Source organism: Nelumbo nucifera, chromosome 5 (genome assembly GCF_055504915.1).
Source record: "Nelumbo nucifera cultivar China Antique chromosome 5, China Antique-T2T, whole genome shotgun sequence".
In the NCBI taxonomy this organism is placed as follows: Eukaryota; Viridiplantae; Streptophyta; class Magnoliopsida; order Proteales; family Nelumbonaceae; genus Nelumbo; species Nelumbo nucifera.
The window spans coordinates 38174381-38189284 of NC_142653.1; the positions used below are offsets into that span (position 1 = coordinate 38174381).

Below are 14904 nucleotides of genomic sequence, written 5' to 3' on the forward strand. Positions count from 1 at the left end.
TAAGGTACTTCTGTTTACAATCTTTTGCAAATGTTGGGTCTATGTCATGCAATTTAAGAAAAAAAAAAGAAAAGGGAAAGCCAAACATATTGAAACCAATCCTTATTGGTGACATGTTTCACTCATTTTACAATAATCCATGCTACATTGACAAGATATATGTGTTTTTATCTTTTGAACTTGGCTTTTCATTTCCTTTTCTCCTTTAGGAAGGCATATGATATGGAATGGTTTTGTTACTTTATTGTCCTTTTCATTTCTTTAATTTTTGTTAAATTCTCATAGCATTTTGATGTGTTTGATTTTGATGGTGCTTTCTATGACTACGTAATTGCTCTTCAGATATTTAAGCATCTTCAGCAAATTCTTGGGAAACCAAATCCAACAAGTGTGAAAGGCTTATATTGGACTATTTTGAGATCAGGGAGAAATGATTGTAGCGTTCATGATTCATCATCAAGGATGCATATCAATATTAAGCTGTCTCGTGCTGTTGATGTCATGCATGAGTGCTTTGAGCCTATCATTGAGCCCCATACAAAAAGAAATATTGTTGGGGATGTTCTTCTCAATAGAGTGTAAGATGTCTATCATTTCTCTATTAGTGTATGTTTATTTCTTCAAGCAAGGATACATATATATGAACAACTATGGCACTCAGGTACTTGTACAAGGGTGTCATGTCATGTTTGATACTTTAATTTTTCAGTATAAATTCTGTAATTGACACCATGCCCAGCAGTCTCCTTTCCATATCTGGGCCACCAATGGTTTGTTGTGGTTAAAATTGTGTGTGTTGCATTCTATGCTTATCATGCTAGCATTTGTTTCTCTATCAAGCCAAGTAGTACTTTGGTGCATAATGGGTTTTTTTAGAACAACAAAAAGATGTTTTTTTTGCTGGAATTATATGTTCAGGGTGCCATATCATGTTTGGTGCTTTTAATTTTTGTCATAATCTATCCTGTTTCTTTTAAGCTCATCATATTTATATTCTTAGTTGCATTCTTTTTTTCTTTTTTGTTTTTTAGAGAAAACTGAATTTCATTAAAGAGAGAGTTGCAATTATGCTCTGCATAGCTGAAATTTGGATTTTGTTCTTTTCTAATGATCTTAATGATGAAGAATCTTATGACTTGGGAAAGACTTAAGATTTCCATTGGCAAGTGATGAGCTCTGGATTTGACAGAATTTCCATTGTTATTCTTTAAAAGATGCTAGGGAATTATAAAGGGTAATCCAATGGTGGTGATGACAATTTTATTTGACTATAATGCTGAGCTTAGTCTTCTCTTTCACCAAAGGGTTGTGTTCAAGGTAGATGGATGAATTTTGTATAAAGTATTATGGTAGTAGTAGAGTGATTTGAGAATCACAAGCAAGAGGCCTGGGGGACTTGATGCAATAGTGACGTTGAGACTTTCTGTAAAATTTGTCCCTGCATAGGGACTTTGTAATTTGTATTCTTTGAAGGGATTCTTTGGAAATATTTCAACATTAACCTAATTAAGGTTATTTGGTCGATTGTAAGGTGATAACCCAGAAAACTCTGTTCTAATGTCTTATGCTCGAGTACTCTGTTTTCTTGAGATCTGAATTTATAACTTAAAGAGATTAAATCCTTGCTGATTAGATCAACGAGGACAGACAGACATGGTATCAGAGCAAAGGCCAAGGGAAAGAAATACAGTTTCTGCATATTGAAGTTTGAATGAGAAAATTGATAGCTATACAGGAATCAAGAAGAAACTGTAAAATTTAAAAACGGATATGGCACGAACAGAATGGCAAAACAGGATTCATGTAGCTTACCCATATAGTTGGAACAAGCCTTTTTGATGATGAATAAGAAATTGTGGATACAAACCTAGGTAACTAAATTGAAGCTAACTTGACTTGTTTTTATTTGTTTTAGTCAAAGGGATTATTTAGGTTTTCTGGAAAATTTGGAGGCTTTTAGGAGAGTTTAGAGGTTGTTTTAATTGGCTTAAGTCTTTTTTTTTTTTTCAAATTCCAGAAGCCAGTCTGGATGACTACATATTTGGAGTTTATAGTTGATTCTAGTTGGGTATGTATCACCAAAAAGGACCTAATTGTTTGGTCATGCCTGCTTTTTAATTGGTATTCTGGTTTATTTTCAAAACTTCAATAAGATATTGAGTTCTCTGAGAGCCAAGTCTACTTTTGGTAGTTGTGAAAAAAGATTTAGAAACAACAGCTTTTGTTCGAGTTATCTATGACTATGGATAAGAATGATATTCTATAAATGATACCTAGATACCTGTACAAGGGTGTCTTATCGTGTTGGATGTTTCATTTTTTAGTTAAAATTTTGTATCTGACACCATATCCAGCCATGTTGTATCCAGGTAACATGACTCCCATCAATTAAATTTGATGGTTCAAATTATGGTGTTTGGCATTTCCACTTCAAATTTTTTGTTGAAAGAAGATCTCAAACCCACTGAGAATGATATGGAAGCTCTCAGACAATGGAGGAATGACAATGCTAAAATTACTTATAAAAATGATAATGCTAAAATTATTTCTTGGATATTGGGTTTGATGGATTTGAGTGTTGGGATTCCCATGCATGGATTACACTACCAAACAGATGTGTGAATATCTTGAAAGGGTGTATCAACAGTTTAATTTAGAAAGGAACTTTTAGATTGAGTATGATATTTTGTTTTGTGCATAAAGGGAAAAGAAGATTGAAGAATATAATCTGAGTTTATGACTCTGGTTGGAATTTAAGATGGCCAACTTAGATGCTTAATTTGGTTGTAACAAGGTATCAAAGAAGATCCCAGATGAGAAGTGAGTTATGCAATTCTTCTTGATGTTGAGACCTGATTATGAATTAATTTGGGTCAATATTTGAATGAGGGTATTCTTCCAGACGTGTATTCTGTTCTCAATGAGTTGCTTCAGGAGGATACATGCATTACTATATGGATAATGTAAGAATGGAAGGAGATGGGGGCTACTGTTTGATAAATAAATTTAAGAGAGAAGCATCTATTTTGGAATTTTTTGTACATAATGTCATGTATACAAGGAATATGAAGATATTGCTTGACATTACCAGGGAAGGATTTTTTTTTTTTGGTACTATGAATATAATGACCATATTGTGAGTGTACTATTGTAACATAGAAGGGCTTTTACAGAGAAAGGTAATAAGGCTTATTGGGCTACTTGAGATGATCATGGGTCAGAAAATAAGGTAGATAGTTCTCCTGTGAGTCAACCACCTCAGCCATGGTGTTTGTTTATCTGATGAAGTTTGTTGGTTGGTCCAGAATTGAATGCCCACGGCCATCTCTCTTCATTTATAACCATTGGATTAACTGATAAATGTTCCTGCTTTTGCTCTCCATCCAGTCCAGTCCTTTGTTGATCATTGATTTTGTCAATTTGGGTATCAACCATTTTACTAGTAATAGTCATAGGTACTCACATTTTGCATGCCTTCTTTAGCTTCTGGTTCTTTTCATTTGTCCAATGTCTTTCTTGTACCTTGGTTGTCTACTAATCTTAATTTGGTTGTTAAGTTAATGATGGTAACCTCGTCACTTTTCTTGCGAAGGTGAAAGGAAGGGGCATAAGATTCATTGTAGGAGTGATCATGGGCTGGGCTCAGGCCCAACCAGGCTTAGCACATATGATAAGGGTTATTGCCCAAGCCTTGCTTTGGCTAATCCCCTGTCCTGGGCTTGAAACATAAACCCAGTTCCAGGCCTACAATTTTAAAACATTATATTAAGTATATAGTATATTTTATATTATGACATATAACATCATCATCATCATCTAAGCCTTGTCTCAACTTATGGGGTCAGCTACATGAATCCTTCTTCTCCAATCTGTTCCATTTAGTGCCATATCCACTGTCATATTATGGGTGCTTAAATCATTTCTTGGTACTTCCACCGAAGTCCTTTTTGGTCTTCCCCTGGCTCTTCTAGCCCCTTCAACTTGTAACAGCTCACTTCTTCTAATGGGATCTTTGATGGTCTTCTATGCACATGACCAAACTGCCTAATCACCTTAGTCTTCTTTCTCTCATTTTATCACCTATTGGAGCTACTCCTAGGTTCCTTTGTATGACTTTGTTTCTGATCCTATCCTTTCTGTCACACTAATTTCTTAGACATGTTTCTTAACTGCCCAACGCTTTTCTCCATACAACATAGCTGGCCTTGCAATTGTTTTATAGAATTTTCCTTTTAGCTGAAGTGGTATTTTCCTATCACATAAGACTCTGGATACACCCCCTCCATTTTTTCCATCCTGCTGGACCTGCTCTAGTATTATGAGTGACATCTTCAATCCCCTTTCTTATGAATTATTGAGCCCAAGTAACGAAAAAGGTCACACTGGATTATCTCTTGGTCTCCAATCATAGGTGTATCCTAGGTTTTCTCTCCTATTACTATTAAACTTACATTGCATATATTCTGTTTTAGTCCTACTTCTTTTAAAACCTCATGTTTCTAATGTACTTGTCCATAAACCTAATTTTGCATTTAACTCTTTGTTAGTTTCATTAATTAATACTATATTATCAACAAATACTAAGTACCACGGGACCTCCTCTTGGATATGTATAGTCAATTCATCTATGGCTAGTGCAAATAAATAAGGACCAAGTGCTGACCCTTGGTGAAGATCCACGGGACCTCCTCTATCATAGATTGCTTGATTGCCTTTGCTTTTGGCAAGCTAGTTTCCTGGGTGGCTGCAGGAGATTCAGGCTTCAGTCCTCCGTTCTCAGCTGAGATCTAGGAATTTTCTTGAGTTATGATGTATTGTAGTTGTTAAGTGAGTTTCGGCTCCTTGTCTTAGGGGCCTTGGTTGTAATCTGCCATTTTTGGCTATTTGAATAAAATTTTACCTTATCTTTTATCCAAAAAAAAAAGATCCATTATAACTGCAAAATCTGATGTTTCCTACAGGTATTCTAATGTTGGTTTTTTGCACCCTCATACATATCCTTAAGTATCTGTACATATTGGGACTCCGTTTTTCCCCCCTTTAAGAACCCATCATATTACCTATCTAGGGACTCCCATACTCTATCTCTAAATCAATGAAAACCATACGAAGATCTCTCTCTGTCTGTCTGTCTGTCTCTCCCTCTCTCTTTCTCTCGATAAGTAACAAAATAATTTTATTAAACTTGTAAATAAAGTGTACAATAATTCTACCCTTACATATACAAAGAAGCCTTGAGAGTATAGTCCATGTTATCTATGCCCAATTAAATCACATTGCAATTGAGCCCCAAAAAAATTAAAATTTTATTTCTATTTACCCCTTGCCTAGCAAGTGAATCACCCAGGATTCCCAAAGCTGCTACCATCAAAATTCGGCTTTATAATGCCCCTTTATGGATTTGTCCACTGCTTCACCACTTTTTTCTTTTTTGAAGAGGATCTTGCAATTTCTTTTTTTTTGTTCAACAGGATCTTGCAATTTACGCCCAACTTATCATGATATCATCAAAGGAAAATCTGAAAGGGATGAGCCTCCCTAACTGAAATACTTTCAATTATTGCCTCCGTAGTTCTCTCATTATCTGGAAATAATCTAGCACTCTTTTCCTCCTTAGTTCAATCAATTATATCACCCTTGTATGATGACATATAGCATATGTATAAACTATATGTTATACTTTATATAATATAAAAATATTACATATAATTTCTACTATATGTGTCATATTATATAATATACAACACAGCTATATATTGTAGGCCAGAGAAGAATTAAGAGAAGGCATGAGGTGGCTTATTTCATCGGAAGAAATCTTCATTTGCTGTTTTGTCGGTGGCTGCTGCTTCTAATGTTCGAAGAAAGGGGCTCTGCTCAGTGATACGCGAAGTTAAAATGAAGTCTAAGAAGTCTAAGGATTTTCTTCAAGGTAAGTTGGGCAAGGTCACGTCCAATGCTCTACTTCTTGAACCAGCTGAAGGTACACAAGGCCCAAGTCCTGCTTCTTGTTCAGAGTTGATACTTGAGAGAGGAGAGTAGGGTTTTTGGTTTTGGTTATCAAGAGGAAGTTTTAGAGAGGGAATTGGGAGTAAGGGGCGTGAGTGAAGTTAGGGTGGAGGCGGTGGAAGAGAGGGTGAATGATGAGACCAAGGACTGAGAGGAGGGAGGTGGCAGCTTAAAAGAAGTTGAGGATGAGAAGGTGAATGATTTAGAATTGCTAAATCAAGACGCTTTGCTTGGGAACAATGCAGATTATTTGGTATCTGAAGTGTTTGTCAGAAGGCTGAGAGTTGATTTGGGCCACAGGGGCAAGGAGACGAGTTTGGCTGGAAGTTATGACGTTTTGGAGACCCCAAAGAAGACCAGAGCTTCAACCAAATTCAATGTGGTGGTTCATGTTATGGAGGTCTTTTTAAGGGTGAAAGATGGTCTAGTGGGAGTTGGGCCGGCCAATAAGTATAAAAGGATTTATAAAAGAAGAGGGATTAAACTCAGGCCTCTGAGTCTTGAAAAAACCCTTGTTGGGAACCTTCTCACTTATTCAAAGTGGATTGAAAGTTGATCCTTCTGGTGGATTCTCATTGGGAGGAGTCGAAAAAGTCTGACCTATCAGAGAATTAGGGATGAATCTGCTTCGAATATGTTGGAGGAAAAGAAAATGAAGAAAGGTAGCATGGACTTGAACACTCTAGTTGACAAAGAGGTGGAAATTGGCAAGTATTTGGGCTTGTTCTTCCTAGGACGAGAGAATTTTTCTAGAAGAGATTTTGAAGCATTGGAGAGAAAGAGGAAAGAAGAAAGCTTGAAAAAGGCTCCTGAGCCTTTAGGGGGAGAAATGTGGTATGAGAAAGGAGGCCAAAAGAGTTTGGTGAGGTGGAAGATTGACCTAAGCCTTGTAATTTCTCTGTTGGTATTGTGATTGCTGTGCAAGATCGATGTCATCTCTTGTTTTTTCTGTTGTTCTAGGTGGTTAGTTGGAGTTGTTGGCTTTGTTGGGTGTTTCTTAACATCTGCCTTTAGGTTGTATTCAGTTTTTTTTCTTTTAATAAAAATTTTCTTGTTACATGTGTGTGTGTGTGTATCATGGCTGGCTAGAAGTGATCACTCTTAATTGGTTGTCTCTTTGCCTTAGAGTTTGAGAAGATTGATATACTGACTCCAGCATTTTTTAGTTAATTTTTTTTTTCAGTTTGAAATAGTTTTGATTATTCTAGTTTAAATATAATTTGACACTTATGAAATAAATTCTTGAGCACTTATATTCTAATAAACTCGGTAATTTATTTCATTCTTGCTTATTGAATAAAAAGTTGTCTTCTTTGTATTAAATTGATAAATCATGCAGTAGTTGTTCTTTTCTACTATGCTGTTCCCTACATGCACATCTATTTCCACTACAGTTTTTGATGCAATACATAGTGATATACGGGGACTTGCTCCCGTTTTGTCTTGTTTGGGCTTTGTTACTATGTTTTGTTTATGGGTGACTTGTTGTACTTGGACTTATTTTCCATGAAAAATTATAAGTATTTTATATAAAAGTCTTTTGAGCTATGTTTACAACACAATTTTCTATGACAATTAATGTTTTAAGGTTATATTCAAGGAGACTATCTAAATGGGGAATTTAAACATCACCTGAATACATATGAAATCACATCCCATTTCTTGTGTCCTTGAACTCAACAAAATGGATTAGCTAAGAGGAAGAAACATAGACATTTTGGGAGTTGTTTGAAAACTCCTTTAAGATTCTCGTTTCTCTTATTATTCATTAGTTGCTAAGTCTCCTTTTTATTTATTTTCCGATTTGCCTAGTTTTGATCTTTCTGTTTCAGATACCTCAATGGAGTTGTCATTTACCAATTCAAAGAAACTTCTTCAGGTCTTTAAAAGGAGGGCATAGGCTCCATTTATTGACTCTTTCCCTCTTACTCCAATTGCTGATCCTCCTCCCTTAGTAAGTTCTTGCCTTTCACTTCTACCTCTACAGATTCACCAGTTTTTCTCTTTGGAGGTCTATGTTTTTCTTGTCCTCTAGATCATTATGGGTTTCTCATTATTCGTTGTGCTTTAATCACTTCACTTGATTCAATATGTATCCCTTCCACTTACCAACATGTGGCGGTATTTTGATGTTAAAATTCAGGTATAAATTGAGAATAATACATAGGACCTAGTTATGCCTCTGTTCGATACACCACTTATTGGTAGTAATTGGTATTTTAATGAAGTTAAAAATCTGATGGTAGTGTTGAATTGTTTTTTTTTTTTTTTTTGGATAAGTTGTTAGTGTTGAATTGTTGATCAGTATTCTTGTAACAAGAAGCACATCTAGTAGCTCATGGCTACAAGGAAGAATATGGGATATCCTATGATGAAATGTTTTTTTTTTTTTGATAATTGAAAGAAATTTATTAATCAGATCAGCAATGGAAAGTAATACAATGTCCCCAAGGAGAGGCACGAGCTGCAACCTCTCTAGGTTAGTTAAGTACAGATTTCCAAAATAATAACAATTTACAAAGTAGCACAAAAAAGATCTTCCCTGGAAGCCCCCTGTTTGGCTAAAGAATCAGCCATAGTATTAGCAGACCTGCTAACCCATTTTACCTCAACTCTCATATTGCTAGTTAACCACTTTACTTTTTTGATGAGATCTTTGTAGCCCCAAATGATAGTATCCGGGTTTAGAAGCCACCTTGTTACCACTTGAGAGTCCCCTTCAACTAGGAGATGCTCCACCCCAAGCTGGTTAGCGATCTAAATTCCTCGTATTGCAGCTAGTATTTCTGCCCTTGTAGAGTCCCCCACTCCTACCGGTCCTGAGAATAAGGAAATTATGTTGCTGTCCTTATTCCTCAGGACACCCCCTATACCTGAAGGCCCAGGGTTACCTTGGATGCTTCCATCAAAATTCAACTTGATGACACCTTCTAGAGGCGGAAACCATTCTGACAAACTTCTATTCTTCTTTGTCGAAGTATTAGCTATTACTAACCAATTCCTCCATAAGTCATCAAAGGAGAAATCATAAAGAATATCCAAGGTTTTCATCCAATGAATTGCTTTTGTTAGGATGCAGTCCTTCACTTCATCTAATCTTCTTTCCTTCTCTAAAAAGACTCTTGCATTCTTTTTCTCCCAGAGAGTCCATAAGGTGGCTGTCCTGACACATTTCCACATGAACTTACCTCTTCTAGTGTGCCATACAAAAAAAAATGGGTTAAATAACGAACTCAAATCAGATGGCAGAAACCACCTACTTCCAAATAAACAAAGGCTCCAACTCCATAAAGCTGTAGCAAAGGAACAGGAGATCAGCAAATGGAAACAGTCCTCATTCTGGGCCTTACACAAGGAGCACCAATTCGGGGAGAGACAAAGAGAGGGTCTCTTTTTCTGCAAGTTTTCCAAGGTATTGATTTTCCCATAGTAGACTTCCCAGCAGAATACGACAATTTTTGGAGGAATAGGTCGCGCCCATACTTCTTTGAAGGGGAACCCTTAGGAATTAGGGTTAGAACTGAGGGATTTTAGAAAAGAAGAACAAGTAAATGTACCTTTTGGAAGAGGAGTCTAAACTCTTTGATCAGAAGATGCGGGGTCCAAACAAACGAACTCTAGTAAATGAATTAGCTCAATAACACAACTCGATTCACCGTCCCTTAACCCTCTACGAAAACCGAAATCCCAGTTTAAAGACAAGGGAATTAACGGGTTTGGGAGAAAATTTACAATCGGCTCATTTTTATGAAGGGAGAGGGAATAGAGCAAGGGGAATCGATCTTTGAGGGGTTGAGTACCCACCCAAATATCCTCCTAGAACTGAATAACATCACCAGAACAAGCCTCATACCTAATAAAACTGAGGAAGCGAGGGAGAATGCCATGTATAGCCTTCCAAGGTGTTGTAAGGGTAGCTTGACGAGATATCTCGGCATCCCAACCATTTCTTGAGCAGCCATGAATGCTTGGCACCACCTCATGCCATAATCTCTCTCTCTTTCTCTCTCTCTCAGGGCCATCTCCATAACCACTTCCTTAGGGGGGCTACAATCTTCAGCACTATGTTCCCTGTAGAGAACACTAATGTGGACCCTACTAAGGTGGTCCCCACTGTTCGTATGTCAGCAATAAGTTATGATTAGAATTAGTTCTTTATGATAATATTAGGATTAGTCTTTTATAAGATTAGGACTAGTCTTTTATAAGATTAGGATTAGTCTTTTTTCATCTTTATCTTATCTTATCTTGTTATCTTATCTTATCTTGCCATGTAAGTAATTCAGTCCTTTTACAAGTATGATACTATGTATATAAATTTAAGGGGGGGGGGTTGGCTGTTTAAACACATCAACCCAACTATCTTTTATCAAAATCTCTCTCTCTCTCTCTCTCTTTTATCCCTATTCTTTTCTTATTTTTTCTTCTCTTTTTAAGTGTCTATTCAATCTTAAGTGACTACTTGGTATCAGAGCATTCGATCTGGGGTTTCCCATGTGGAATTAATTCATCCGACCACATGAGAATTATTTAGGGCTGAGTTTTTTTCATTCGACTGATTCTTGGAGATTACAAGAAGTCTTCAGCAACTGTCCAAGGATTGGAAAGTGCTCCTTGTAATCAGGAAGAATCAGAGAAGAATTAAGTGATCAAGGTTAGGTTTTTGATCAAGATTGGAGGTGCCAATCAGATTTTTTGGTTCTCTCATCAAGATTGAAGTTGGCGATCAAGAAGATTTTTCTCCGAGATCAGTTCTGTTTCAGAAGTTTCTCGGGTTGATCAGAATCAAGATCAGTTTTGAGCAAACTGAAGTTGGCGATCAGATTTTCAGCAAGAATTTTTTGAATCAGGATCAGGTTTTTTTTTTTCTCAGAAATTCCTGGGTAAGGTCTTATTCCTTCTTGAGGGCAGCAATAAGGATAGCTTAATTTGTGAGGTACGGCTATATAGAATTTTTTTTTCTTTTTCTCTTCTAGGGTTTTAAGAGAAAACCCTGAAATCCAGGACTGTTACTGTGTCTGGATAAGAGATTAGACTTGTTTTTAAGTTTTGGCTGCTATCAGATTTCTATTCTCCGATCTTTGTTTTTGGAGTTCTGTACCCAGGACAACTGCTATTAGTTCTCAGATTTAGTAGGCTGATTGATACAGTGATACGGTGAATTGGAATTTTTTTTTCTTTCTCTGAATCTGATTTCTGCTTCTAGACCTACTGTCGTTAGATTTTTCAGACCCAGTAGGCTGATTGTTACAGTAAATAGAAGGTGTTTTTTGCTTAACCGCTAACCAAGAATGGAGTTCAAGCACCAAGGGGAGGGTGTTTTTGGGACTGGTTCAGGTGGCATGACTAAAAACACCTTCCGGATTACAACTGTAAAGTTTGATGGTTCAAACTACTTAGAGTGGGCCCAATCAGCCATGATGGCCATTAGGGAGGAGGAAAACTGAACTATTTGTTGGGAGATGTGAAGGAACAAAATAAGGAGGACCCCACTTATGCTAAGTGGATTCATGAAAATTATTTGGTGATGACATGGCTGTGCAATTCCATGCAGCCACACATCAGCCGAAATTACTTATGGGCAAAAACAATTAAAGAAATATGGGATGTTGTGAAAGAAACCTTACTCTTAGCCCCCTAATGTTGCTAGGGCTTATGAGCTGAAATATGAGGTTAAAAATTTTAAGCAAGGTGAGAAACAAGTTTCTGTTTATTTTTCAATCTTGAAATCCCTATGACATGAAATTGACCACCTTGAATCAATTGAATGGGAAAGTAAGAAGGATGTACAAATTTACAGAAAGAAGATTGAAACTAATAGAGTGTTTGAGTTCTTGGATGATCTAAATTCGGAATATGATATTGTGAGGCAACAACTGTTGACAAGAAACAGTGTAACTCTGTCCTAGGCCTATTCCTTAGTGCACAACGAAGAGACTAGGAGAAAAGTTATGCTACAGTAACAGCCTTTTGAATCAGCTCTGGCAGCAGTTAAGCCCAAATCTGGGAGTGATAAGGAAAGAGACATGAAGAAGGAAGCTAAGAAGGACCTAGTATGTGAGCATTGCAAGAAACCTAAACATACTAAAGAGACCTGTTGGAAGTTACATCCACATCTAGTTCCAGCAAAACTCAGAAATAAAAAGGGGAATGCAAATATGTCTGTTAGCACTGATAGTACAACCTCATCTAGCACAAGAGGCAATCCTCTAGATACTCTAGTTGCTGCCTGAGCTGCTCTAATTCAGCTGGAAAATGAAATTGGTAATTCAGCTCCACCTCCTTAGACACCATCAGCACCCCCTACCTCAGCTTTTGCTCATTCAGGTAATCGGGCCTCAGCTCACCATGCCTCAATTACAGGTAATACAGAACATTCATGGATAATAGATTCTAGAGCATCTGACCATATGACTGGCTTGTCGTCACTATTTACTACCTATTACTTATCTTTAGGCAGAGACAAAGTGTCCATTGTTGACGACTCCCTTGTTCCTATTTCTGGCAAGGGAGACATCAAGTTGTCTAATGCTATTTCCTTATCTTCGGTTTTGCATGTTCCTAAGCTTAGTACTAACTTGCTTTAGTTAGTAGCATTACAAAAAACTAGAATTGTTCAGTAACCTTTTTTCCAGATCGATGTGTTTTTTAGGATCTGGAGACAAGGAAGGTGATTGGGACTGGCCATGAGGCAAATGGAGTCTATCTGCTTGGAGGGAGTCCTCGTTGGGGAGATAGTGAGATTAAGAGGTCTTGTGTTTCTCAGTCTGTTTATCAGGCTATGCTTTGGCATAATAGGATGGGTCATTTATCTTTTCGGGCTTTGAAGAGTTTGTTTCCTAGTTTATTTGAATCTATCTAGATGTCTAGTTTGAAATGTGAGAGTTGTGAACTTGCAAAACATTGCAGGACAACCTATTCATTAATTAATAATAGAAGTAATGTTCCCTTTGAAATTGTGCATACTGATGTTTGGGGACCTTACCATACCACTGCCATGGGGGGGGGTACAGATATTTCCTTTTGTTTGTTGATGATTATACTCGTTTTTTGTGGATTTATCTCATGCGTTCTCGAGATGAGGTTCCAGCATTAACTCGGATCTTTCATCAGATGATTTTAACCCAATTTAGGGTCAAAATCAAAATTTTTAGATCTGATAATGTGAAAGAATATTTTGCAAACCCATTAGCCTCCTATTTGCTTGAACATGGGATTATCCATTAGAGTACCTGTCCTCATACACCACAGCAAAATGGGGTTGTTGAGAGAAAGAATAGATACATATCGGAGGTAGCCAGAAGCATCATGTTTACTTCCAATGTGCCTATACATTTATGGGGGGATGCTGTTCTTACAACAGTGTATCTCATCAATAGGATTCCTTCATGGGTTCTTGACATGAAATCTCCATTTACCCTCTTATATCCTGATAAAGAGTTATCTACCATTCCCCTTAAAACCTTTGGTTGTACATACTTTGTTCAGATTCTTGGCCCTCATCGTTCCAAGTTTGATTCTAAGGCCTCAAAATGTATTTTCCTTGGTTATGCACAAACTCAAAAGGGACATTGCTGCTATGAACCTACTTCTGGGAAAAGATTTGTCTCAATGGATGTCACTTTCTTTGAAGATGCACCCTATTATCCAAGGGTTTCTCCTCAGGGGGAGAGTAGTAAGGATGGGGTTAACTCGTCAGAAGTTCCTTTACCTATCCCATTAAGTGAAGAAGGGTGTAATGGGGATGGCTGTCAGAGATGCAAGGATGTGAGAGTCCATCACAGACGATGGAGACAGGTGTTGATTTCAGACATCAACAGTGCAGGTTAGTCCCAGTCTCCTCTGCAGATTCAGATCCCGGTACCACAGTAGCCCCAGTTCCTTCTGTAGAGCCAAATCCAGGTACCACAGATACTACAGATGAGAGACATCCCACCATGGAGCCTTCACCTTCATTAGATGATCTTGATCTTCCCATAGCAGTTCGTAAGGGCAAGCATTGTTGCACCACATCCACAACTCACAACATTTCTCAGTTCTTGTCCTACGATCATTTGTTTCCCTCCTATAAGTCTTTTCTCGCATCCATTGTTGATGTTCCCATTCCCAGAACAATACAGGAAGCATTGGAAGTACTAGAATGGAAAGATGCAATAAAAGCAGAAATAGATGTCCTCATCAGAAACAATACTTGGGAGATAGTTGATCAGCCTAAAGGTAAGAAACCGGTTGGATGTAGATGGGTATTCACTGTGAAACATAATGTTGATGGTTCTATTGAAAGGTATAAGGCCCAGTTAGTTGCAAAAGGATTTACTCAGATATATGGTATTGACTACTTGGAAACTTTTGCACCAGTAGCAAAGATGACCACTATCAGAGTCTTATTATCTCTTGCAGCCAATTACTCTTGGCCGTTGTATCAGATGGATGTTAAAACTGCCTTCCTCAATGGAGACTTGCAAGAAGAGGTTTACATGCAGTTGTCTCCTGGATTTTATGGTACAGAGACAGGAAAGAAGGTTTGTCGGTTGAATAAAGCCTTGTATGGAATAAAACAGTCCTCTAGAGCTTGGTTTGATAGATTTAGACAAGCCCTTGAAAGGTTCGGATATGTATAGGCCCAGTCAGACCACACCTTGTTTATTAAGAGAGTGGATTCTTCCTTAACCTTGCTTGCTGTATATGTGGATGATATTGTAGTAACAGGAAATGATAATACTGAGATTGAGTCCCTTAAGCAACTCCTTCATCAAGAGTTTGAGGTAAAAGATCTGGGAGAACTACGATACTTTTTCGGCATTGAAGTAGCCAGATCCAAGCATGGGATTTTTGTTTCTCAAAGAAAGTATGTTCTTGACCTGTTGGAAGAAACAGGAAAGTTGGGTGTTAAGCCTG

At 37.5% G+C, this 14904-nt stretch overlaps 1 protein-coding gene across 6 annotated transcripts in view; it reads left to right on the forward strand.

Moving 5' to 3' along the window:
• Window positions 1–14904, forward strand: part of LOC104606694 (uncharacterized) — a 56332-nt gene that overhangs the window by 19614 nt on the left and 21814 nt on the right. For 4 of the 6 annotated variants that reach the window (XR_016076619.1, XR_736804.3, XR_736805.3 and 1 more), the window contains exon 5: window positions 343–578. Coding sequence is in view for 1 of the 6 variants with exons in the window: in XM_010272024.3 (XP_010270326.1) it covers window positions 343–578 (236 nt within the window). In the remaining 5 variants the exon portion in view is untranslated. Of the gene's footprint in view, window positions 1–342; window positions 579–7838; window positions 7961–14904 lie in introns of all 6 variants that reach the window. The other 2 variants (XR_016076620.1, XR_736807.2) reach the window with 2 other exon arrangements.